Genomic DNA, 26,100 nt, shown 5'->3' with positions numbered 1-26,100 from the left:
TAAGTGAAATAAGCCAGATGCAAAGGATAAATACTGCATGATTCCACTCATATGGGTCACCTCAAATTCATAGAGACTGGATTATTCACCTAGAGGTAAATAGTGGTGATGGTTTCACAACAGTGTGAATGTACTTAATGCCACTAAATGGCACGCTTAAAAAAAAATGGTTACGATGGCAAATTTTATGTATATTTTACCACAAGAAAAAAAAAAGGATGGGAAAATAGGGAGAGAAAAGTAAATGGCATGAAGATTCAACTTTTCCTGGAAGATGGAGGTTTCTGAATTGCACGTGAGTAGAACACATTATTTCCAGTCAGGGAACTCTGGAGAAGCCCATGAAGCCACGTGGAGGTCAAGCAAACAGCTCAGAAGGGACATCGGGAATCTCATCTTTCCCATGACCTTGTTTCTGTCATGATGGTACTTCACAAAATACAAAATCCAAGCCCCAAACCACTCAGGTTGGAGAAGGGAAGGAGGCCCTGGCGATGCCTTGACTGAAGACCCACAGTTCAGACAGACTGCTTTCCTCCCTGGAGCTACTTCCTGAACCACGAGCTGACTTCTGGGAAGCCCTGTTTCCTGCCTGGCTCTTAGGTAAATCTGGTATAAAGCAATAAATAACCCCGAATAGTGGCCACCTCAGTGGAGGCCTACTGCCTGGTTACGTTACTGGCTTTCTTGTGCTCCTACTGTATGAAGAACAAAGGTAAATATCCTCTGATAACAGGCCATAAAACACTACAGAAAAGAGAAATTTTTAAATTATAAGACGGATGACAATTTTCAGTCACCCTCTACATATGAGGGGGAAAGTTCTTAGAAACTTGTGAATATGTACTACATCAGTCACTTGATTTACTTTTAAAACTATGATTAAGAGTCCAAAGTTGATCAAAAACTATTATAGAGGGGGGTATATGGGAACATTTATACTTTTCACTCAATTTTCCTATAAATAGAAAACTTCTCTGCAAAATAAAGTCTATATTACTTTGTCAAAAACAAACTATTTACACATGACTATCGTAGTTATCACTCTAAGAAAGCTTAAACCACCCCAGTTGGCTAATGGGTGGTTTTAAGACTTCACCAAATTTCTCAGGATATCCGGTGTGGACAGCTGTGACTCCCCAGCTAATAATCTGCAGGTTTTAATTTGATCACACAGCTTTTCCAGACTTCATTTCCGTACCTTATGGCGCATAAAGGGCAGGCCAGAGGGAGCCAGTGCCCTCCAAGTATCTGGATACAAATCTCAAAGGGATCCCAGGCCTCAGGAAGTGCACTGGCATAAACAGGCTGCTGTCCGGGTCACTAGGGATTTTCTACCTTTATCGCTCTGGCAACTTTGCCTGTCATCTCACCAAGAATAATGCTCACAGAGCAAGACTTCCAGATTCACTCTCCCCCAGGTAACACATTTTAATTTCTTACCATCTAGAGAATTATAAAACTAGATTTGATGTTTTCCACAAGTCAGGCTTAAAATGATAAATCCAGAGCGTGTTCTATTGTCCCCACTGCATGATTCACAATGAAGAACGCGAACGCGAATCGATCCGTTCTTTACTTGTTCCGCATTGTAAGTGTGGTGTGAAATAATGCATAGGAAAACATTTCATAAGATGCTCACTATGGCTGGAAGGTACCACTATCAGAGTTTTTGTTACTTTTCTCAAGTGCCATAGTGATTCTTCTGACAAGTGGTACCTCCCCAAACAATGATATTTAGAGTTAATTCAACGTTTTGCTGGCTGGTTACAAGAGGAGTTGAAAATTCTGTCCTGCCTCTTGCATGGATGTTCAAATATCTAAGAGTGTCATGTTACAAGCAATTTGATGGCTCCTGTAGAGGTGAATAATCATGGCATAATTTATACCTGTGAAGGTAATAGACAAGGATAAATAAACATTGTTTAAGCATCTGAATTCAGCCCAGTGCCCCCAAATATATGTCCAATACAGTGACATAAATCAATAAGTATATGTTACATCTGAATAAATGCATGAACAAATAATAACAAATAAACAAACAAGCAAATAGTAGATGCTCTGCTATTCGATTAGCAGAGAACAAAAATCGAAGGGAAATGTTAATCTCTGAGCTGCTGAGGGGTTGTGAGACACACACACTCACTGTCAGAGAGCATATAAAATAACAAATATTTCTGAAAAACTAAGGCAGTGAAGATCACATTTGAGGGGCGCCTGGGTGGCTCAGTTGGTTAATATCTGACTTCGGCTCAGGTCATGATCTCACGTTGATGAGTTCGGGCTCACTTCAGGTGAGCTCGAGCCCTGCTTTGGATGAGCCCTGCTTCTCTCTCTCTCTCCCTCTCTCTCTCTGCCCCTCACTCACTTGCATCCTCTCTCTCTCTCTCTCAACAAAAGAAAAAAGATCACATTTGAAAGATGTTTAAGCTCTTTGACCCAATAATCCCATTTCTCGGAATCTACACTAAAATATAATCAGACCTTCAGTCATAAAAATATCCAAACATTTGTTGCAGCATGACTTTATAAAATTGGAAATGCCTTATATGTCCAACAATGGGAACAGGTTGAATAAATTATCATGTACCCAGATGGTGACCTATTATTCTGTCATTAAATATTGTTACAGGAATTTCGAGGATGGCCATGAAGAAGAAGTTGGTACTGCCTGGCCCTCCCGGAGTAAACAACTAGAAAACTGGATAAAGTATACAAAAGAGTGGTTCTAAAAAATTAGGGAGGCCTGAGTGGCTCAGTCAGTTAAGCACCCAACTTTGTCTCAGGTCATGATCTCACGATTTGTGAGTTCGAGCCCCACATCGGGCTCTGTGCTGACAGCTTAGAGTCTGGAGCCTGCTTCCGATTCTGTGTCTCCCTCTCTCTCTGCCCCCCCCCCCCCCCCCCGTTCATGCTCTGTCTCTCTCTGTCTCAAAAATAAATAAACGTTAAAAAAAAATTAAAAAAAAAATAAAGTGAGAAACTTCCAGAGGAGTTGGTGGTGGGAGGGGGAGGGGGAGGGGCTGGTAGAGCGCAGACTGGGAAGGCACAGGAGGAGGTGGTGGGGCCGTGGAAATGGTCTGTATTTCTATAAGGCTGTGGCTTACACATGTGTCTGTAGGTGTCAAAACCCATCCAACTATACCCTTACGACGGGTGCATTTCACAGTGTGTAAACTGTATCTCAATCAACAGGAAAAATGAAAGAAGACACTTATTATAGGACTGAATGTACTATTTTAGCTCCATAAACATGCCTTTCCCTAGCTGCTCTCCTGTGTACCCTTCCTCATTCCCTGCTCCCTTCCTTCATTCCCTTCATTTGGGTTGTCTCCCTGATTCCCTAAGCTTCCCTTCCTTATGTTCTCCAAGCACCCTCAACCCCTATTCCACAGGACCAAAGAGGTCTGCTTACTTGCCCATTTCCCCCACGACCAGAGGCCCTGAAGGCCAGACTCGGCCTTAAGTAACAATCAAAGCAGCAGTGATAACAACCAATATATAAGGAAGCTACTGTTTGTTGCGTACCTTCTCTGTGCTAAGGGTTTTCCCCAAATGCCATCACTGTCTTGTTCATCAAGGAATCCTGAGGCCCTAGCACCCAATAGGCAGAGATCATGAATTATTAAATATATACCGTGTTCTCACCTAGGATGGAATAGATCAAAAGGTAATTCCTAAGGCACCTGGGTGGTTCAGTCGGTCAAGTGTCCGACTTAGGCTCAGGTCATGATCTTACGATTTGTGAGTTCAGGCCCCGTGTCAGGCTCTGTGCTGACAGCTCAGAGCCTGGAGCCTGCTTCGGATTCTGTGTCTCCCCTCTCTCTACCCCTCACCTGATCACACTATGTCTCTCTCTCAGAAACAAATAAACATTAAAAAAAAAATCTAAAAAAAAAAAGGTAACTCCTGGTAATTAATATCACAAGTGATTTTTTAGAAACTTTTTGCCTTGTATTTTTTTATATTTCAAAAATTTCCACTTCTATATCAAAATAAAGGATGTTTCTGCACAGACAAAAGGTCAATTGAAGACATTGAAAACACAAGAGCTATTCTGAGGTATAGCTGAGGTATTCATGAGCTCCTTTGTTTTTTTCTAGTTGTCCCAGCTTTATTTTTAAGGATAAAGATGCTGCAGTTTGAGTAGATCACTAAGTAAAAAGAAAGAAATAAAAACCCAGCAAACGCTAGAATGGATTCCAACGGCACCATATTTTCCAAAGAAGTATTTCTTCAGAAATTAAAACTTATCTTTATAACAGGAAGAAATAATGATTTCAGAACAGACCTCTCTCTTTCCATACATATACAAAAAACTGTATTTTGAAGTCAAAATAACTGGGGACAAGAAAAGTATATTGAGACAGGGTCTCAAAACCTGCACTGATTTCCCAGAATCCTCACCAAGGCCCAGTCTAAGAAGCCCTGTTGAGTAAGACATACTGTATTAGTGAGGCCAATCCTCTGACTTTCAAAACAAAATAAGGGGCTGGGGATGCTAAACGAAATGTGCTAAATGGCAATATACTTATGCTTGACTGTTCAGCAAACTATTGATAATACATAAATGATAAAGCTCAAAAATAAATCTTGTCAGGGCACCTGGGTGGCTCAGCTGGTTAAGTGTCTCACTCTTGCTTTTGGCTCAGGTCATGATCTCACACATCCTGAGATCGAGCCCCATGTCCGGCTCTGTGCTGACAGTGAGGCGCCTGCTTGAGATTCTCTCTCCCCCTCGTCCTCTGCCCCTCCCCCACTCATGCTTGCTCTCTCGGCCTCCCTCTCGCAAAATAAATCAACATTAAAAAAATAAATCTTGTCAGGAAACAGAAGTCTGCACAGTCCTTGAAGCCTGGTCTCAGTTAATTTCACTTATTCAGCTCACCCGCCAGGAACATTGAACAATTCAAGGTATAGTATTTGTGTCCCCATTTGATCCTCTAGCTCTTTAGGACACCAAAAGATAAAGGCATGGCACCTAAGACGAGCTGTGGGAGGCTGGCAGAAGAAGTCCCTCAGAGACAGGCGTTGTCAGAAGTATGAGGCAGTCACAGTTTGACAACAGGCCTCCAACTGTTTCCCCCTCCCCGCTGACAGGCTGGGGTGGCTCCATGTTTCCTCTACTTGAATCTCCCATGACTTCAATGACCGGGTGGCCCATAGCGCCCAGGGAGGTGCTGCCACGTGACTCTGGAGGCCAGGTCTACGTGGGGACACGACTTCTGGAACTTTCTCTGGAACATTTGTGCTGGAGCCCTGAACTGCCATGTAGGCATTCTGCCTTAAGGCTGCCATGCTATGAGGACGCCCACACCAGCTCACATGGAGAGACCACACAGAGAGGTCTTGAGACCACATGAAGCCCCAGCTGCCCCAGCACCCCCTTCTCAGCTGCCCCAGTACCCTCTTCCCAGCTGCCCAGACCCCTCTTCCTAGTTGCCTCAGCACCTCCTCCCCAGCTGCCCCACCTCCAACCCCCATGGCTGCAACCTTACCCATACACCCACTCAATCAAGCCCTTCCTGAAATACTCACCCATAGAAACTGGGATAAATATAATGAATGCTGCTGTTTGAAGGCATAACGGTTTGCTGTGATTTCTTACACACTAGATACACAATAGATAACTGGAGAAGTTGTGTATGAAACAATAAAATGAGATAATAAAAATAGGAAAACAAAAGAAAGACCTATCTACGAGAGTAGCAGTTTCACAGAGAACAGGATGGAAAAGATAAAAATGCCTGAAGGACAAGGATTTTGTGTGGCTTACTTCAGACCACAATGAAGAGCTTAAGATTTCTTCCAATCTATTCTTTTTGCCAAACAAATTCAAGAAAAACTTAACATGTGAAATTGGTTGAGTATAAAGTAACAGAAAATTGAAACAGAATGAATCATTTTGAATCAATGCAAGTATACGGTTAACAATAATTCCTACCACAGTTTCCAGGAAGGGTCTTTGCCTGACCTCTTTTAATGAACAGCCAAGACTCCCCTGCAATGAGAAACTCCAACTTACATGCAATTCTTGTTCTAAAAATCTTTCAAGATTTTCCCTCTGAAGACTGTGAAATCTGCCTGTTCTTTTCTTATTTACCCTGTCAGTGTGCTTAGCAAACACCTTCTATTTGGATATGACACAATAATAAACCTAAATCTAGTTCTGGTCAATTTTTCAGAAATTTTAGGGAAAAAACAACAGACATCCAAATTAATGAGGTTTTATAAAACCCGGCAAACAAGCAGCTATTGTTTAAAGGTTCGTCTAAAACAAAGGCCCTTCTGTGATTATGTTCCCACAACAAAGTGCCACTTCCTAATTAAACCTACACAGAAAATAAAGCACTGCTTCAAAGGGCAGTTTTATTTTCAGTGCTATAGGAAACATTTCCTTTTTTTACGAAACATATTTTATCTTCTAAACGAACATTACAAATTTTGACTCACAAATCTGACCACCTCCCAGTGACACTTTTTTCCCAGGTTTAAAAATTTTCGAGGGAGAGTACAACACATTGGCTCATTTTCCTGCTTCTTGGCCAAAAAACACATGGCCGCTAGCACCCAAATCTACCAGTGACCGTAGGGAAAGGACCCCCTGAGTGGCAACATGAAGAAAGAGAAACAAGGGAAGGGTTTAGGAAGACCCTGAACTATCCCACATCAGGAGGAAATTCTATGAGATCCAGCCAGTCTCCCCGTAATAGGAAAACAGTGATAGGAGACCAGGAACAAATGAGGTGAGACAGTAGCATAGTGTGGAAGGAACCAGAAGTCCCGATTTCCAATCCCAGCTTCAGCACATACAGCCACTTAACCCTGGGTGAGCCAGTGAACTGCTCTGTGCTGCAATGTGCTTACCTCCAAAGAGACCATCTGTATTCCAGGACTTTTGGGGAGAGCAGATAAACTAATATGGATGAGGAAAAAAATGCTTTGTAGTCTATAACGTATACTTATGTTAGTATGTATACAAATATAGATTCCTACATATATTCATTGTATATAAGTACACAATACATAGATTATATGTATACAATGTATACATGTATAGATTTAATATGCCATATATAGATTCTATACCTACTGTATATAATTCTATATTATATATTTTTATAAGTTCTATATGATTCTAAATTCTATATGTTATCGATAAGGCTTCCAGTCAACAGCAGGTCAGTAGTTGACTTATACATGAATTTTCAACTGCACAGGTGGTCAGTACCCCTAACCCCCACACTGTCTAAGGGTCAACTGTGTAAGTCCTACACATACATATCATATATATATGTAAAATACATATATGTTCATATACAAGGTATATGTATAGATTCCTATACACATATAGGCAATAAATATTCCTTTTTAATGGGATCATCAAAATAAAACTAAACACAAACTTGCAGTATGAACCTTGAAACTGATTTGTATTCACTGTATTACTTCATTGGCATACACAGGAGATCAAACTCTTTTTTTTAACCCAGTTATTACCCATGACAGAAAATAACTAAAATGTCAGGCATGGGGATTCTTACGCAAGTAATGGGTAAACCATGTAGAAGTATATTAATGTACTTTCAAAAATTATTAATAATGAGTTTTAGCTATGTTGGGAAATGCTACAAAGTTAATAAAACATCAGGACACAAACATATGTGTCAAAAGTTTCAGCTGAAGGGATCGTATTGCCCATTGATGAAGACAGAGCCCAGGCTCCTGAACCCCAGCGAGTTCTCCTCTTGAGCAAGTTACCTGAACTCCCTAAGTCTCAGTTTTGTCATTTGTCAAAAGGAGATCATAGTAAGACCAAACTCATAGTGTGAGTATGAGGATTCGATGATGTAACACCCATAATAAATCTGTTATACATGATAGCATTATTGCAGCATTATTAAATACACACAAATCCATGCAAAAGCCTAAAAGCAATATGCTGTTATTTGGGTTGCTTTGGAGTGAAGGGATTATAAGGTTTTCTGCCTCTTTACACTTACCTGAACCTTCTAATTTTTCTACCATGAGGCCACGTACTTTTCTAACTAGGAAAAAAAATCATTTTTGAATTATGAATGTATTTCTCAACATCTGCATAATTGCATCCTTCAACCTTCTACTAGCTAACTCCAACCAGATTACATCAAGTTCTTGGTTAACCTTTTTTTGGTGATATCTAAAGATCTTTGGGACTTCAAAGTCACTTGTGGACTACAAATATGGCAGAAGGAAAGGAAGCTCACATTTATCTAGTGTGTGGAGTTTGTCAGGTGCTTGACTAGGAACAACATTTCATCCTCAATGCTGTGACCTTCTACTTTGTAAATTATGAAAGCATAGTGCCCAGTTACACTTTACACATCTCCATGGCACCACACAATCAAGAAGTAACAATAAATACATATATAAACAAAGGAACTGCCTCCCTTTTCCTCCACCACTGTCCTTCTGAAAGTCACGGTACCAAGGTATCACCCTGTATGGTCTCTAAACCAAGATCTAAGGACACATCCAGTCTGTCAATGTATCAAAAGGCACTCCATGGTTTGCCGATGAAAATTCCAAATTTTGCATTTTTATTCCAAAGCTGATCTAAAAACTTACTATAAGCATATTCAGGATCTGACCAACCACGGTGAAACTACCGTTCCAGGGTTCAAGGCCGTGTCTCTGTGTTTACATGGTTGCAATGGCACAAGTGATGACCTACTGAGAAGACAGTATCTGTGCTGGTTGCAATGCAACTGCAAATCCACCCTTCTATACTCTGCTTTGGGGGGCTTTGAGTGGAGGTAATAGTAGGAGGCCAGAAGACTGGAAGGCAGCCTCCCCCACGCCTCCCCTGGTTCCCCTTCAGCCATTAGCATCCCCGAGTTCCCTTGGTACTCTCTTCTCCAGTCCTCCAACACTGTTTAACCTGTTCCTCGTGCTAGATACAACCCTGTAAATAACTGGTGTGGTTTCTGATTTCCTGATTGGATGGACCCAGCTGATACAAAACAGCATGTATTTCACAGTATACCAACTTTCAAAAGTTGTAGTAAAATATACATAACGTAAAAAATGACCATTGTAGCCATTTTAAGTGTGCGGTCTATTGGCACGAAGTACATTCACATTGTTGTGCAGCCACCTCCGCCATCTACCTTGAGAACTTTTTCACCTTCCCAAACTGAAAGCCTGCACCCATGAAACACTGACTCCTCAGTCCCTCCTCCCCTCAGCTCTGGCAGACATCATTCTACTTTCTCTCTCCCTAGAGAGAGAACCACTCTGGTGCTGCATAGAAGTAGAGTCATGCAGGGTGCCTGGGTGGCTCAATTGGTTGAGTGTCCGACTTCGGTTCAGGTCATGATCTCGCAGTTTGTGAGTTCAAGCCCCGCATCAGGGTCTGTGCTGACAGCTCAGAGCCTGGAGCCTGCATCCAGTTCTGTGTCTCCCTCTCTCTCTGCCCCTCCCCCGCTCATACTCTTTCTCTCTCTCTCTCTTCTCTCAAAAAGAAAAAAGAAAGAAGTAGAGTCATGCAGTATTTGTCCTTCTGTGTTTGGTTTATTTCACTTAGCATGTTTTCAAGGTTCATCCATGTTGCTGCATGTATCGGAATTTGCTTTCTTTTAGCTCACCAAACTCCACACCCAAAAAACAAATAACCCAGTGAAGAAATGGGCAGGAAACATGAATAGACACTTCTCTAAAGAAGACACCTGGATGGCCAACAGGCACATGAAAAGATGCTCAACGTCGCTCCTCATCAGGGAAATACAAATCAAAACCACACTCAGATATCACCTCACGCCAGTCAGAGTGGCCAAAATGAACAAATCAGGAGACTATAGATGCTGGAGAGGATGTGGAGAAACGGGGACCCTCTTGCACTGCTGGTGGGAATGCAAACTGGTGCAGCCACTCTGGAAAACAGTGTGGAGGCCTCAAAAAATTAAAAATAGATCTACCCTATGACCCAGCAATAGCACTGCTAGGAATTTACCCAAGGGATACAGGAGTACTGATGCATAGGGGCACTTGTACCCCAATGTTTATAGCAGCACTCTCAACAATAGCCAAATTATGGAAAGAGCCTAAATGTCCATCGACTGATGAATGGATAAAGAAATTGTGGTTTATATACACAATGGAGTACTACGTGGCAATGAGAAAGAATGAAATATGGCCCTTTGTAGCAACGTGGATGGAACTGGAGAGTGTGATGCTAAGTGAAATAAGCGATACAGAGAAAGACAGATACCATATGTTTTCACTTTTATGTGGATCCTGAGAAACTTAACAGAAACCCATGGGGGAGGGGAAGGGAAAAAAAAAAAAAAAACAAAGAGGTTAGAGTGGGAGAGAGCCAAAGCATAAGAGACTCTTAAAAACTGAGAACAAACTGAGGGTTGATGGGGGGAGGGAGGGAGGCAGGGGAGGGTGGGGGATGGGTATTGAGGAGGGCACCTTTTGGGATGAGCACTGGGTGTTGTATGGAAACCAATTTGGCAATAAATTTCATATATTGAAAAAATAAATAAATAAATAAATAAATAAATTGTCTCTAAAAAATAATAAATACTGAAGTTAATGCCAAAAAAAAAAAAAAAAAAGAATTCGCTTTCTTTTGAAGGCAGAATTATATTCCATTCTATTTACGTACCATACTTCGTTTATTCATTCAGTTACTGACAGGCACTGGGGTTACATCCACCTTCTGGCTATTATGAATAATGCTGCTATGAACATGGGTGTGCAAGTATCTCCTTGAATTCCTGCTTTCTGTTCTTTTGGGGATATATCTAGAAGAGAATTGCTGGAGCATGTGCAAATTCTCTGTGTAACTTTTTGAGGGACCACTACACTGTGTTCCACCACACTGTACCGTTTTACATTCCCCCCAGCAATGGACCACGATTTCAGTGTCTCTGCACCCTCACCAACCCTCGTTATTTCCTGTTGTATTTTTGGTAACAGCCATGTCAGTGGGTGCAAAATGGTATCTCACCGTGGTTTGGATTTTCGAATTTCCCTATTGATGAAAGATTCTGCCTGGTGTCTAAACTTTGAAAGTAGTGGGTCTCAAACTGCAAATCCTTGGGTTCTTCTACTTAGGTTCCCTCTACCATAAGGAATACATTCAAGCGGAATCAGCAGGGCCTAAAAAAATGCTGACAAGCATTACATTCAAGATACATCAAATGGTGTGCCTGGGTGGCTCAGTTGGTTAAGCGTCCGACTTCGGCTCGGGTCATGACCTTGCAGTTGTGGGTTCGAGTCCTGAGTCGGGCTCTGTGCTGACAGCTCAGAGCCTGGAGCCTGCTTCGGATTCTGTGTCTCCCTCTCTCTCTGCCCCTCCCCTGCCCATGCTCTGTCTCTGTCTCTCTCTCTCAAAAATAAATAATAAACATTGAAAAAAATTAAAATTAAAAAAAGATCCATCAAATGCACATGCTAGTTCTCTCACTCAGAATGACTTCTCTAAAATTTTAAGTTGTCACAAAAGATCTCTGACTCAATTCAGGGGTATAGTGCTGAAGACCAAGCTCCGAAGTCACTTGATAGTGAGCAGGAAGTAGTTTGTTATGTAGACTACTCACATATATGTTAGGATTAACATTTGTTAAAGTGAATCTTAAGCTTTCTTTTTCTTCCTTCCTTCTTTCCTTCTTCCCTCCCTCCTTCCCTCTCTCCTTCCCTCCACTGAGGTCCTCATCTGGCTGTTCCTGAGTTCAAGCCCTGCATGGGGCTCTGCACTGACAGCATAGAGCCTGCTTTGGATCCTCTATCTCCCTCTCTCTCTCTCTCTCTCTCTCTCTCTCTCTCTGCCTGACTCCAGCTTGTGCTGTCTCTCTTTCAAAAATAAACATTAAAAAAATAAAATTAAAAATTAAAAAAATTAAAAATCAGTGGAGAGCAATTCAGATTAGAAGAGATTTAAGAAGTCTAACAATCAAATGTGAGGAGTGGTTTTAATGGATCCTGGTTTGAAAAGGAAAAAGAGCTACAGAAGACATTGTTGGATAAACGGGGAAAGTTCGACACGGATGGTAAAATAGTTATTAGGGAATTGCTCTTAATTTTGTTAGGGCTGCAAATGGCATGGTGTCTCTTCAGGACAAATCTCTTAAGTTTTTGAAGCTACAGAAAATATTGTATTGGTACAATATCATCATGACTGCCATTCGCCTGGAAACTGGGAAGCTGAAATCAAGATTGCAGAATGTTTAACAATCTCTGAGGCTCAGGGGTGGGTATGTGCATGCTTACTGTAATATGCTTTCTACATATTAAAAAATGTTCATAATAAAAAGGCTCAATAAATAAATAAATCTGAGAGAGACTTGCATAACGCACTTTTTAAAAAACTGAGAGCATGACAAAAATTTTACACTGTCTAAAAAAGGTAAAGAGGGGCGCCTGGGTGGCTCAGTCGGTTGAGCGTCCAACTTCAGCTCAGGTCATGGTCTCGCAGTTCGTGAGCTCGAGCCCCGCGTTGGACTCTGTGCTAACAAACAGCTCAGAGCCTGGAGCCTGCTTCAGATCCTCTCTCTCTCTCTCTCTCTCTCTCTCCACCCCTCCCCTGCTCATGCTCTGCCTCTCTCTGTCTCTCAAAAATAAATAAATGATTTAAAAAATTTTTTTAAATAAAAAATAAATTAAGAAAAAAGGTAAAGACATTTCTGAGTACCAACTAGTTTAAGTAATCTTAATTTGGAAATTTATCTAAAAAGCACTCGAAATTACCTAGAGGTCTATAACTATGTAAACATGCCTATTTTTGAAATATGCTTTAAAGACCGAAAACTGATGAGCCCCCTTGAATTCCTCAAGCCAACTCAGCTCAACCTAAAGCAAAAGAGATCCCTTCAGAGTGAAATCAAACGTGACACATTGCACGATAAATGACAGTCTAACACGGATCTGAAATCCAAAAGTAAAATGTCCAGCTGTTAGTTTGCCCCTACACTCCATACACTATCACATTTCTGATGGTGAAAACGGCTGTATTTTTCCCCTTGAAGATAGAAAATAAACTGAAAAGGCGATGGGAAAACCAAGATCTCCTGCAGTAGAGGAAGAGATTCAATTTCTCACCATTGAAATAAAAACAGGCCAGGCCAAAATGGGGGTTCTTTTCTCTTTTGCTTTAGGGAGGTTTACAAATATTAAGACATGACATAATAACGCAAGACATACGGCTGAAAACAACTGAAAGTGTTATTTTACTGAAATACTATGAACCTAAACATGCGGAAAAATCTCCTGAGCCTCACCTTTTGCTACTTTATTTACTGTTATTATTAGAAATAATACATTTTCTAATAGGCCCTGCTAATTCCACTTGAATGTATTCCTTATGGTGGAAGGAACCCAAGTAGAAGAACCCAAGGGTTCCCAGAAGAACTCAGATACATTAGAAATAATACAAAAGTTCCTTGTATGTGAATATACACACCATCACCTTGTCTTCTACTTAAACGCCTACACATTTCAAAAACTATTACTTATTTGGGGCACCTGAGTGGTCTGGACGTTCGAGTGGTCGACTCTTGATTTCGGCTCAGGCGATGATCTCACAGTCATGAGATTGAGCCCCACACTGGGCTCTGCACTGACAGCACGGAGCCTGCTGAGGATTCTCTCTGTCCTCTCTCTGCCCCTCCCCTACTCACGCATGGGTACACTGTCTCTCTATCAAAGTAAGTAAATAAACATTTAAAAAAACCCAAAACTAATACTTGTTCAAAGAATTATAATTATTTGTCATTAAATTTTCACAACTCCTATTTCAACCCTGCAGTGCATATTTCAATGATTTGTCTCTTTGAGCTTATAGTTAACGTGATATTGATGAGTTCTAATGTAAGAGAAATTAAATGGAAATAAATAAGAATGTCATGCAATGGCTTTTCTGGAGAACTCAAATTCGAGATTTTGACAATAGCCCAAAACACCTGCCATCTCTCTTTCATTCCTTCCTCTCGGATTTCTTTCCTTTTCCTTCCCTTTCCCAGAAACATCGGGACAACCAAGACCCATATCATATTTTTCTCCATTCTCCTATGTGGTCTTGAAGCAAAGCAAGAAGATACGGGCGTGGCTGGAGCCATTTATACCTTGTCTTTCCCAACTCGTACTGAAGGCTTGCTCACAGAAGTGAGGACAATCCATTACTCTGGGACTCACCGACGGCATGACAGGGCCGGAGCATGGCCAACAGGAGTCACATCATCCCTTTGGTTTCCTAGCCTTATTTTCTACATACAACCCTTATGCAATACCTTTGCACAGTGATAATAGTAAGCCAATAACCTCAAAAGGAACTCTGCGTTTTGTCCCCTCACCCCCAGGGTGTCTGACGACATGTAGCACACAGCTTGATATGGTATCCCAAACAGGTGAGCGTGCCCCGCTCACCCAGATTCCAAGAACACCAAACCACGTGGACACAATTTCACCCATATTCTCGCAGATACCTGGGAATGATAAATGCGACAAGAAATAGACTACTTCTGTGTATCACTTGAATTCACCTGGTGGAAAACAGTCTGACCAGAATGTAAACATGCTCAGACACAAGCCAGACTTTCTGGAAGGGCATTGGGAGAGCACAACTCAGCAATCCATAGACATCCTCCAGTGCTTCTGGCCCGACCTACCTGTCTTAAGTCCAGAGTGATTGTGACCCAGTGATATTCTCTCCCGTTTTGAATACTGGGGCTTTGCCACCAGTTGTTGGTCCCATCGATTGCATGGGATATTGGGTGGCGTTCTGCGAAAAGAAAAAATATAGGCGTTCCTCTCAGCTCTTTAAAGTTTTTGACTTCCCGATGGCAAGGCTAGTGGACATGAGCGGCAGTGAAGGTGAACACAATGTTCGTGACTCCTAACAGAAGCCTTCAGTCATCATTTCTAGAGGCACCAGTCCCCAAGGGCACTTCCGAATAGGAGCGACACTTGCCTTTGGGGTTGGCGCTGTCCGCGTCGCAGATCCGGCACTGTGCGTTGCGCACGGGTCGACCGGGCACGTGCTCCACAAGCTTGCAGGACATCTCGGGCCCCCGCTCCCCACAGGTGGCGTTGGTGCTGATGTGCGCGTTGCTGGCAAGATTGAGAATGGCAGGAAACAGCCCTGAAAGTCAGGATTCACCAAGTCAGCTCAGCCACTTGAAATCGAACGAATGGGATTACTTCACCTCACTCTGCAGGTGACTCAAAAAGAGATTTTGAAGTCTGTGTGCTGAGGGAAGGAAGCCTTACACCGAGCAGCACATACGGCGGATTCAATTATATGAAATTCTAGGACAGGCAAAATTCACCTATGAGGAAACAATCGGAACAGGCAGTTGCAGGGGGTGGGAATTGATGGGGGGGCGACATGAGGGAGCTTCGGGGGGTAATGTTACGTTCTACATCTCGATAAAGGTTTGGATTACACAGACGTGCTGTCATGAAAAATCACAGAAGGCACAAGTCTACAGTGTGGGTAGGTTTGAGTATTTCACTGTATGTACACCTTACCTGAAAAACAAAAAAGAATCAAACAAATATTGACGTACGTGCTTAAAAGTTTAAGAGCAGGGGTGCCTGGGTGACTCAGTCGGTTGAGCGTCCAACTTTTGGTTTTGGCTCAGATCATGATCTCACGGTTTTGTGAGCTCGAGCCCCAAGTTGGGCTCTGTGCACTGATCACGTGGATCCTGCTTGGGATTCTCTCTCTCTCTGTCTCTCTCTCTCTCTCTCTCTGCTCCTCCCCCACTCATGCCGTCTCTGTCTCTTTCAAAATAAATAAATAAAGTTTATTAAAAAAAAGTTTAGGACCAAAGCATACTGATATCTAAACTCACTTTGAAATGCACCAAAAATGAGCTGGGTTGATGGACAGAGATGGAATACAGGTGGTAGAGAAAGAGTGAAATGTTCATTGTAGGATCTGGGTGGGAGGAGAGGTGTTCATCGTACAATTCTTTCCACTTCTCTGATTGAAAATCTTCACAATAAAATGTTGGGAAAATAGGTGTCAAGACAAGTTTCAAATGATCCAATGCATGTATCTGCCAATGAAATTCAAACTCCTTTCACTTAAAAGAAGGGCACCCATTCTCTGTCCGCCTTGTTCCCGCTGCCTCTGCCAGAACTTACCTGGTCTTTCCCGTAATCATCTAGGATTTTCCCTGCCTTCTCCTTTTTCTTTACTGCCTATGTTTGTTGGTGAATAAGAGTTTACAACACTATGGTCCAGGTTTCAAAATTCTCTTCAGTTCAGTAATAATCTTTGCCTTTGTACACTCCTTTTTGTCTTGAGTGATTTTTATCTTTAAGCAACTGGTCCAAACTATTCAGAAAACAATTTTTGGATGACTGTGGGAGGCAGAATTGCTTTAGGGTCTTTGGAAACTTGGCTGTATCTTGTTAAAAGAAGATAAGAGCAGTGAAGATTCCGTAAAGATCGAGAAACAATGGTGTACAGGACACTGAAGAGGCATTCTACCTAAATGATTTTGTGTACTGAGACACAAAACTTCAGTGAGGGGGCAGGAGGGTGTTAGCTAAGGGGGGTTTCTCTAATTTACTCGAGGTTGATCTCAGATCACAGGAGATAAACTTTTCTTTATAAAGAACAAAGAGTCAGTGTTTTCTCTGCAATGTTTCTTTTCCAGTAAAATCTGAAAAAGCACAACATAATCTTAGTAATATAGAAGGAATTCATGTGTTCAATTTTTATTGTTTAGGTAGTGCCTAATGTTTTCAATGAGCTTTTCTAATATAGATATTGTAATCACTGAAATTACAAAATTCAAATGGTGTTTTTGGTAAGGGTTACTGCATTAAAAAAAATTACTATGCATCTATTTAAAAAATAGATGCCACAGGGGCATCTGGGTGGCTCAGACAGTTGAGCATCTGGCTTTGGCTCAGGTCGTGATCTCGCAGTTCATGAGTTCAAGCCCAACGTCAGGCTTTATGCTAACAGCTCAGAGCCGGGAGTCTGCTTTGAATTCTATGCCTCCCTCTCTCTCTGCCCTCCCCTGCTTGCTCTCTCTCTCTCTCACTCTCAAAAATAAATAAATAAACTTAAAGATAAATTTTAAAAAAAAAGGTGCCATATAAAACAGAACTACCTATCGATAGTGTTCTATCCCAGAAGAATGACCTTGTTCAAGTCAAGAGGCCCTTAGCCTCTCAATAGAAAATAGTTATTGAATGTTTGTTTGTGTTCCAGATCATTACTCCTAATTGTGAAACACAATGCACACTTATATCCTATACAATATTTAATATCTTATATATTTTTTCACTGTGAACTTAAAGTTGGTTATTTTTATCATATTCCTTTAAAGGGGATTCTTTTTTAATTAAAAAGGCTTTGTGAAGAAACTGATGAATTGTTATGTGTAATTATGCAGTTCCCTAAAGTATTATTTTTATCCACCAGTAGTTAGACACTTACATTTTATGTACTGATCTGGTTCCTAAACCAGATTCTTGCGTGTGGTATTTACATGGTAGGAGGAGCTGATATTTATTCTGTTTGGTGCTGAGGTAAATACTAATTTTCTCCATCCTTTAGGAGATTACCATTAGAATTACCATTCTAGTAATCTGGTTTGAATGTATCTTAGGAGGCGATCATTTAAAATACAATATGGTTTGGGGTCCCTGGGTGGCTCAGTCAGTTAAGTGTCTGACTCTTGATTGCGGTTCAGGTCGTGATCTCACAGTCATGGGATTGAGCCCCAAGTCGGGCTCCATGCTGAGCACGGAGCCCGCTTCAGATTCTCTCTCCCCCCCTCTCTCTCTGACCCTCTCCCCTGCTTTTGCGCTCTCTAAACAAACAAAGATAAGAAAAAGAATAAAATGCAATATGATTTTTTTTTTCAACTTTTTTTTTTTTTTTTTTTTTTTTTTTTTTTTTTTATTTATTTTTGGGACAGAGAGAGACAGAGCATGAACGGGGGAGGGGCAGAGAGAGAGGGAGACACAGAATCGGAAACAGGCTCCAGGCTCCGAGCCATCAGCCCAGAGCCCGACGCGGGGCTCGAACTCACGGACCGCGAGATCGTGACCTGAGCTGAAGTCGGACGCTTAACCGACTGCGCCACCCAGGCGCCCCAAAACGCAATATGATTTTAAACACTGGTGTTTTATCCCTAGAGCTAAAACGATATTTTTCTGGCTCTATATCACATGTATGCGTTTAGATCTGCAGTACAATCAACTCTATCCATTCCCTTGGCACAGATTAGCCAAGCAAGAAAAAGAAACCAAGGTCATGGGAACCGATTTAGCGATGCATTTCTCTATCGACAAATACTTCACATGTTGACTTAGCAAGTGCTCCCACTTCTTAACCCCCCCCCCCAAGTGCTCCACATCAAGAGAACTCCCCGCTTCCTGCCCAGGGGCCCCTCCCACTCTGGAGAACCTCGGTGGCCTTGAGTTACAGGGGGCAGCTAGGAGTGGTGAGGGCACATGCTCTCTGTACTCAGAAGTCCCTGCTCCAAGTCACTGGTGCAAAGAAGCGCAAACCTCGTGAAGGTAAACTGAACAGAATCTGGTTGAATAGTATCTCAATTATAGTAATCAGCATCAGGTAGTTCTTTGTACTAGGTAGGCTTTAAATTTTTTTCATGCTTATTTATTTATTTGTGAGACAGAAAGAGACAGCTTGAGCAGGGGAGGGGCAGAGAGAGACAGAGAGAGAGAGAGAGAGAGAGAATCTCAAGGAGGCTCTAAGCTTTCAGCACAGAGCCTAATGTGGGGCTCCAACTAATGACATGGTGAAATCATGACCTCAGCTGAAGTCCAGTTGGACGCTTAACTGACTGAGCCACCCAGGTGCCCCTGTACTAGATCGGTTTAAAGAATTTCTGTATGTCCTTACCTTGCTGGTATCATACATACACTTTCAATACAAGAAAAAGAAATTCCTTCATTAGTATGCTTGAGTAGAAAAACCTTTAAATCGTTTTAGTGCCATAAAAACATCCTGGCTGTCTTTCACTAAAACTAATCTTTCTTCTCAGATAAACTAATGTTTGAAGAAAAAAAAACAAAAACGATTCACTAAACATTATTCCTTGCATGAATACATTTACTTTCACTTCACAGTTATAAAATAATTACTGTTCCCTATTGCATATGACCGCATCTGCTAGAAGAAGAAAAAAAGGAATACACACTAGAAAAAGCATGTGTTAAAAATAATTTTCTTAAGGGGCGCCTGGGCAGCTCAGTTGGTTAGGCATCCTGACTCTTGATCTCGGCTCAGGTCTTGATCTCAGGGTTGTGGGTTCAGACCCCGTGTTGGGTTCCATGCTGGGTGCAGAGCCTACTTTAAAAAAAAAATTTTTTTTTTTTTAAACACCTCAGGTTGCTGAATCATTTCAAAGACCACTGAAATACCTCAGTAAAGGGAAACTACCCAAGCTTCAAGTTGGAGGAGGGACAGGAAATCAAAGGGTGAGAAAGGGCCTCGGGATCAAGAATTTAGCAAGAGCAAACGTTTGATTCTATGCATAAAAATCAAAGGCAGAATGAAGGCTACAGTAGAATACGTATGTTACACAGTTTTCCCATTACCTAGCCATGGACTTAATAAATTAGACTATACATTTTTGTTGAGAGACATTATTTACTTTAGTTAGTGTTCCTGTAATACTAATCTGTATTTTTCTCTCATTCAATGGGACACACAATGGAATCATTTCTCTTATGTGTGTATTTAGCCAGTAGCTAATATAAAGCCAAACTCCACTGAGCATGAAATAAATTCCTTCTCATTCACCAGTGTTTTTTTTTGTTTTTTTTTTTTTTTTTAATTCCCTTTCCTCACAGCCTGAGTACATATGGCCTTCTTAAATGCATTTTAGGACTTGTCAATCTAATGGAAATTCCCTTATTAATATGAGGTAAAAAATAAAAATAAAAACAACTGCCACAAGCTGGCAGGCAACAATGCTACTACATATAATTACCCAAGTTTTCATCTGAGAGACTTCCCGATAGCTTCATAATTCATTGTTAGAAGTTTCTAGATGTTTTTCTCAGCAGCAAATATTGTTGCTGCCTTAAAACCGGAGTATCTAAAATGCTGACTACCCTGAAGCTAATTGCAACATCTTTTTCATCAATATTTCTCAAATGATTCAGGGTCGGGGGTTGAGGGCCTTAATACATTTGTGTGTAAGAAAAGCATGAGTTTTTCCAGTGAGGTTTGTTCTCTGCTTTGGAAAAAGAAAAAAACAGTTTTGAGTTCTATATAATGCTAGTATATGATGCTATACTAATCCATACTCAAAACCAATGTGATATCCTGAAAAGAAAATGATCTGCAATTCTTAGTTAAGGAGTCTAGGGCAATAATTTCAGATCCTTTTCTTCCCCAGAATGGAATTAAAAATTATGAAAATTTTATGGGGTTGAATAATCAAAGTGGCTTTTGCTGTCAGGAGTTTTTATTTTGAAAAAATAATCAAAGCTATTTATTCGATCATGGAGAAATTTGGAAAAATAAGAATTAAGTTCATGAATTAAGAAATTTGTGATTTTTTTTTTTTAAATTCAAATCCATTTTGTTCTCCATTTACTCTAACCTCACCCATTTACCCAAGTAAACTTCTATAAATAAGTAAATTAGAGAAGGCTAGTATTAGAAATAAACCACTCTGGGGAGCCTGGGTGGTTCAATTGGTTAAGCATCCATGTTCGGTTTAGGTCATGATCTTGTGGTTCATGGGTTTGAGCCTCACATCAGGCTTTGTGCTGACAGCTCGGAGCCTGGAGTCTGCTTCTGATTCTGTGTCTCCCTCTCTCTCTGCCCCTCCCCTGCTCATGTTCCGTCTCTGTCTCTCTCTCAAAAATATATATTTAAAAAAAATTTTTTTTTAATTAAAAAAAGAAAGAGACTACCCTGTTTGCCAGCACTCTTTGAATCATGGTAGTTGCCTGGTTGACCAATAAAAACAGCACCTCTAACAACTACAAATGGCATCATTCAGGGAAAAATTCTGGAAGGATCTAACACTATTCCAGGATAATAACATCAATGTATTCTAATAGCTTAATATCCAGGTTAATAGTATTAAAGTATTCTAATGACTTGAATTTTAGGGAGATGATGATTTCACTTTTAGTAATGTATCCACATGAGTCCAAAGAAGCAGGTGAGGATGTTAGGTTAATTTCAATAAACTTTCCGTGAGAATCTCTTAGGATCAAAGCACTAAGGCAGGCACCCCCTCTGAGACACCAGGATGCCAGATCTGGGCTGTTCCTAACCCTGGGGCTCTCACAATCAGGAGGGAAAAACAGGCATCTACTCACAGATTCTAGTAAGAATAATATTTAAAATGCAGCAATATTTTAAAACATATTAGAGGAGAGAGTCTAGAACAAGAAATGCAGTTAGGGATAATCCAGGCAGATGGATGAGGGTGTGTACCCAGGCAAAGGCAGGTCTAAAATCCTTTCCCAGCTCCTCTTGTTAGTTTTCAAATCAATTTCAATTTCCTTCCCTTTGCATATTTCATATAACCCTTCATGCCCTACTCACCCTTCAAGCTAAGCTCTGATCTTTCCTGAATCCCAGGCTAATATAGATGTTCTTCTTTTGTCCTGTTCCCATCTGCACTTAGCATTTACACCAGTTCCCATCTCCCTCCCATTTTTCTCCCCTCACTATCCATTCTCTGAAAAATAAAAACAACTCTGATCAATCTGTGGGTTACTTTGGGGTAGAACCACATCCTATTTGCCCTAAGTTTGCCTCTGGCTCATGTGAATGCCCAATAAAGTCTGAATGGAAGAATAAATAAAGGAAGGAAGGAATGCTCTCTCACTACTAAGTGCACAGAACTGGGAGACTAAATCTAGACTCTTTTCCTGGTTGCATTTCTACATGCCTTTATGTCTTCAGGCACATCAACCTCTCAGAGCCTCTATTTCTTCAACTATTTTTTTTTTTTTTACTTTTTTAAAATGTTTATTCATTTTTAAGAGGCAGAGAGAGACATAGCATGAGTGAGCCAGGGTCAAAAAGAGAGGGAGACGCAGAATCTGAAGCAGGCTCCAGGCTCTGAGCTGCCATCATACAGCCTGACACGGGGCTTGAACCCACGCACCATGAGATCATGACCTGAGCCGAAGTCAGATGCTCAACCAACTAAGCCACCCAGGCACCCCTTCAACTATTTTTTTTAAGTTTATTTATTTTTGACAGTGGGAGAGATAGGGTGCAAGTGGGGGAGGGGCGGAGAGAAAGGGACACAGAGGATCCCAAGCAGGCTCTGTACTGTCAGCACAGTGTCCAACATGGGCCTCCATCCCATGAACTGTGAGATCATGACCTGAGCCAAACCAAGAGTTGGACGCTCAACTGACTGAGCCACCCAGGCATTCCAATTTCTTCAACTATTAAATGAGTATTTTTATGAGCCCTTTTTTCTAAGTTATTATGATTCTGGAATTTTACCTCAATAGATTATCAGGTAAATTTGTCTACCATTCTCTTTCCCACTATTTGGAAAATGAAGTAAGAAAAAATTTTCTCCATTCAATGTACAGAAAGGCAAAGAGAAGTAATTTGGTAATTCTTTTATCATTTTGGATAAAATAACCAAAAAGAGGGCCACCTGGATGGCTCAGTAGATTAGGCATCCAACTTGCATTCAGATCATGATCTCATGGTTCGTGGGTTCCAGCCCCCACATCAGGCTCTGTGCTGACAGCTCAGAGCCTGGAGCCTGCTTCAGATTCTGTATCTCCTTCTCTCTCTGCCTCTCTCCCTGCTCACACTCTGTCTCTGTCTCTCAAAAAATAAATAAATGTTAAAAAAAATTTTTTTAAAGAATTCAAAAGAAATATAAACTGGCTTTCTTTTTCTTTCTCTGTCCCTTTCTTCCCTTCTTTCTCTTCTCTTCTCTCCCTCTCTCTCTCTACTTTCTGCTTTCTTTTGCTCCTTTGGGAGTCACTCCTCAGAGCTTTGGCTCTCAAGAGGAGAAGGAGAGAAACAAGTGATGTTTCATACAACCTTGATCATAAGTCAGAGAACTCACAGAGGCTGGCTTTGCTTCTGATCTATGCCTATGACAATAGCACTTCCTGGACTCTTGCCTACTCCCCAGTGTATAAATCTACATCATGTGGAATTTTTCCAAAACAATTAAGTTCTACTTAATATGGCATGTTTAATGTCGAACTTGTACACGTTCAGGCTTAAAATGGAAACGTCCACTCCAATCATGTATTTTCTATCAATTCTATTAGAATGGAAAGTCTATTACAATCACCACTACTTATGAAAGGCAGTGTTTGGGTAAGGAGGAAGAACATGGACTTCTGTCTCACAGCACCATGGATGTGAATTATAAGTCTACCAGTTGCCAGCTGTGTGGCCATGGCTGAGTGGCTTTACGTCTCAGTGTCCTTATTTGTGCAAGGAGAAGAGCAGTGCCTAGGAACTTCTGTGAGCATTAAATGAGATTATGGGTAAAATATAATGTATTAGGAGCTCAATAAAGAGTTGTTCTTATTATTTGCATATTGTAAGTGGATACCACTAATATCAGTTTCCTCAAATATAGTTAGACTTACATGGTTATAATTCATGTATTTGAGTCTCTGTTTCTCTGATTTGATTTTAGGTGAAATAGCAGGCTTGTCTTCCAGGGTCACTGAGTCTGAGAAGTATCTGCCTTTAAACAGAAGAGACACATTCAGCCCAGAGTGATGTGCATCATGGATGACACACGGAGGAAAGAAACCCAGACTCTCCAAGGCAGGGACTCACTGCACAGAAGGCTGAGCAGGACTGCTCACTCTATTCACACTTGACCCCCCTCCCTCCTCCCTTTCTTCCTTGCTTACTGTTCCTTCTGATGTTGCCTTTGCGACACTGTGTGGTCATAAATCCCTGTAAGTTAAATGCACATTTGTAAATCACAATCTTCTCTCATTGTCCTAGGAGGTGACAAGGGAAGACGTCTCTGAAGAGGTGACGTTTGCACAGTTACACAAAACGTGAAGAGTTAGCCATGCTAACTCCTAGGGGCAGCGCTATACTTTAATATACTTGGTTTTCTTTGTAGTATGCTTTTTATGCACTTAAAAACATGCTAAGAATAGGCCCGTTGGCTTTGCCAAAGGGACCCGTTGGTACCAAAAGGCCAAGAAGCCAGGATGGGAAAGTGCTCCTACTAAAGTGTTGTGAGTCAGGGGCCGGTGTCTTAGGTCACTCTTAGTCTCTTTTCCCCACCTCCTCACCCCCACATCTAGTCCATCTTTGGACAAAGGCAGCCAGGAGGTTCCCTGCCCTTCTGATCCAGGTGGGTCGTGAAGGTGAGTGAGAAGAGCCCCGGCCAAGCCAAGAGTTAATGTCCTGCTCAGGCGAAGTCCCAAGTGACCTGACCAGGTGGGCCTGACATGGCGCCCGCCTCCAGCTCCGGGGCACTGAGTGGAAAAGGAGCCCTTAATGTCATCCAGGCTGCCTGGGCCAGGAGATGAGATGCCCTGAGGAAACCAACATAAGCTTTCATGACATCTTTCCTCCCTCCAAGGGAATGAACCCACCCTCATAAAGTTATCACGTGATTTCTTCTTGCATTTGCCATCGGAGCTTATTTTCAGGGACACGTTCTCCGATGCTGAGGACTGTGGGCATATGTGAAAGAGTGGGGGAAAGAGTGAAGAGGGTTTAAGTTGAAATTACTTACAGTAGCACATCCCCAACCCCTAAACTATGTTCAGGAGGCTACTTACCGGTTGTGGCAAAATGCACCTCACCTTAAATGTCTTTTTTTTCCAGAAAACAACACAAACATCCCTGCAGGTTATGAATTAGTGTATATGAAAAATAAGCACACGTGAAACTACTTCCCCACTTTTACTTGTGACTTATCAGCAATTGTCAGAGGCTCCTTAGAACAACTGGTTCCTTCCTTTTCTGTTCCTTTCCCCCGGGAAACCAACAACCATGCTTTCGCAACAGGAACACACCATTGAAAGAAACTCTATTTCAAGTTATTTATCCTAAATTACAAATCATTTTAATCACTAGTAAGTGAACTTGTTTTGTATACGAAATACCATTATTCTCAGAACTTTGAAATAATATACCATCATGGCTAATGTTGAAATGTGCAAAAGCCTTGCTTGCTTAGTGTTAAACAGGGCTTTTGCTTCCAATGCGAATTATTCAAAAGTGACCAGTTATCTTATTTTCTCGAAAATCTCACACTTGGGAGCATTTTTAAATGAAGACAACTTGGGGTCCTCCCTAGGCTGGGAGCCCTGTCAGCTCAAGACAGAAACAGGGCAAATGGCTCCCCGCCCACAGCTCCTCCTCCTTCAAAAGCAAATACTTGGGTTTTGGACTACACCAATTTAATCATTGATGGCTGTTAGTAAAAGAAAAGCTTTAAGATATTCTAGAGATTCCAAGGCCCTTTCCAGCTCAGTGGGGGAAAAAGAGGGGGAGGAGCGGAGAGAAGGAGAATGAAAAAGAAAGACCCTACATAATCAGTGAGGGAAAAGTCAAATCCAAACTCCTGGGAGCTTGGCATTTAACACAGTTGACTTTTTTTTGTCTCACATGGGAAGATGAAGAGACGTTTAATCTCAGAAAAACTAGAGGGGGTGGTGAGCTAAAGGCCTTCTCAGGGTTTTGCTGAGTTCCATTTCCATAGCAATGGACTCAAGGTGTCCTTGACAAAGACAGAGGTTTTCACTGTTAAGATAAATAAGCAGAATGAACCAGCTGGGCACAAACATCCTCTGCAGAAAAGAGAATCTTATCGGGATCCACCCACTCCTCCCACAAAGGCTTGTTTAATGCTTATATTCCATGACATTGTGGTTTTTGATTCAGCATAATAGTTCAGTTGCAGAGACAAAAACTAGAATTCATTCATCAGGAAGCGTTTTTCTCTTTGGCTGCCAAGGGCAGCAACTTAAATACCTGTGGAAAACATTATTGCATTTAGGCAACACACAAAAGGTCCTCAACGCACACACATATTTTGAAATCTTCTGTCTGGTTCCCACTGCCCTGGAATGGCACTACCACTCCTCCTCTCCTTCCAGATCCTTACAGGGGTGAACTGACTGAAA

General features: G+C 41.4%; 1 protein-coding gene across 1 annotated transcript in view; it reads right to left on the bottom strand.

The window, feature by feature from the left end:
* The window catches only part of LAMA1 (laminin subunit alpha 1), a 167,872-nt gene that overhangs the window by 120,316 nt on the left and 21,456 nt on the right, over positions 1-26,100 (bottom strand). The window contains exons 2-3 of the mRNA XM_042911210.1: positions 14,954-15,124; positions 14,652-14,764 (exon numbers count right to left, since the gene is read on the bottom strand). Of these exons, the coding sequence (XP_042767144.1) occupies positions 14,652-14,764; positions 14,954-15,124 (284 nt within the window). The remainder of the gene's footprint in view (positions 1-14,651; positions 14,765-14,953; positions 15,125-26,100) is intronic.

The sequence above is a fragment of the Panthera leo genome, chromosome D3 (genome assembly GCF_018350215.1).
Source record: "Panthera leo isolate Ple1 chromosome D3, P.leo_Ple1_pat1.1, whole genome shotgun sequence".
Lineage (NCBI taxonomy): Eukaryota > Metazoa > Chordata > Mammalia > Carnivora > Felidae > Panthera > Panthera leo.
The sequence above is the reverse complement of the archived record's forward strand: the minus strand, read 5'-3'. Positions and strand labels throughout refer to the sequence as shown.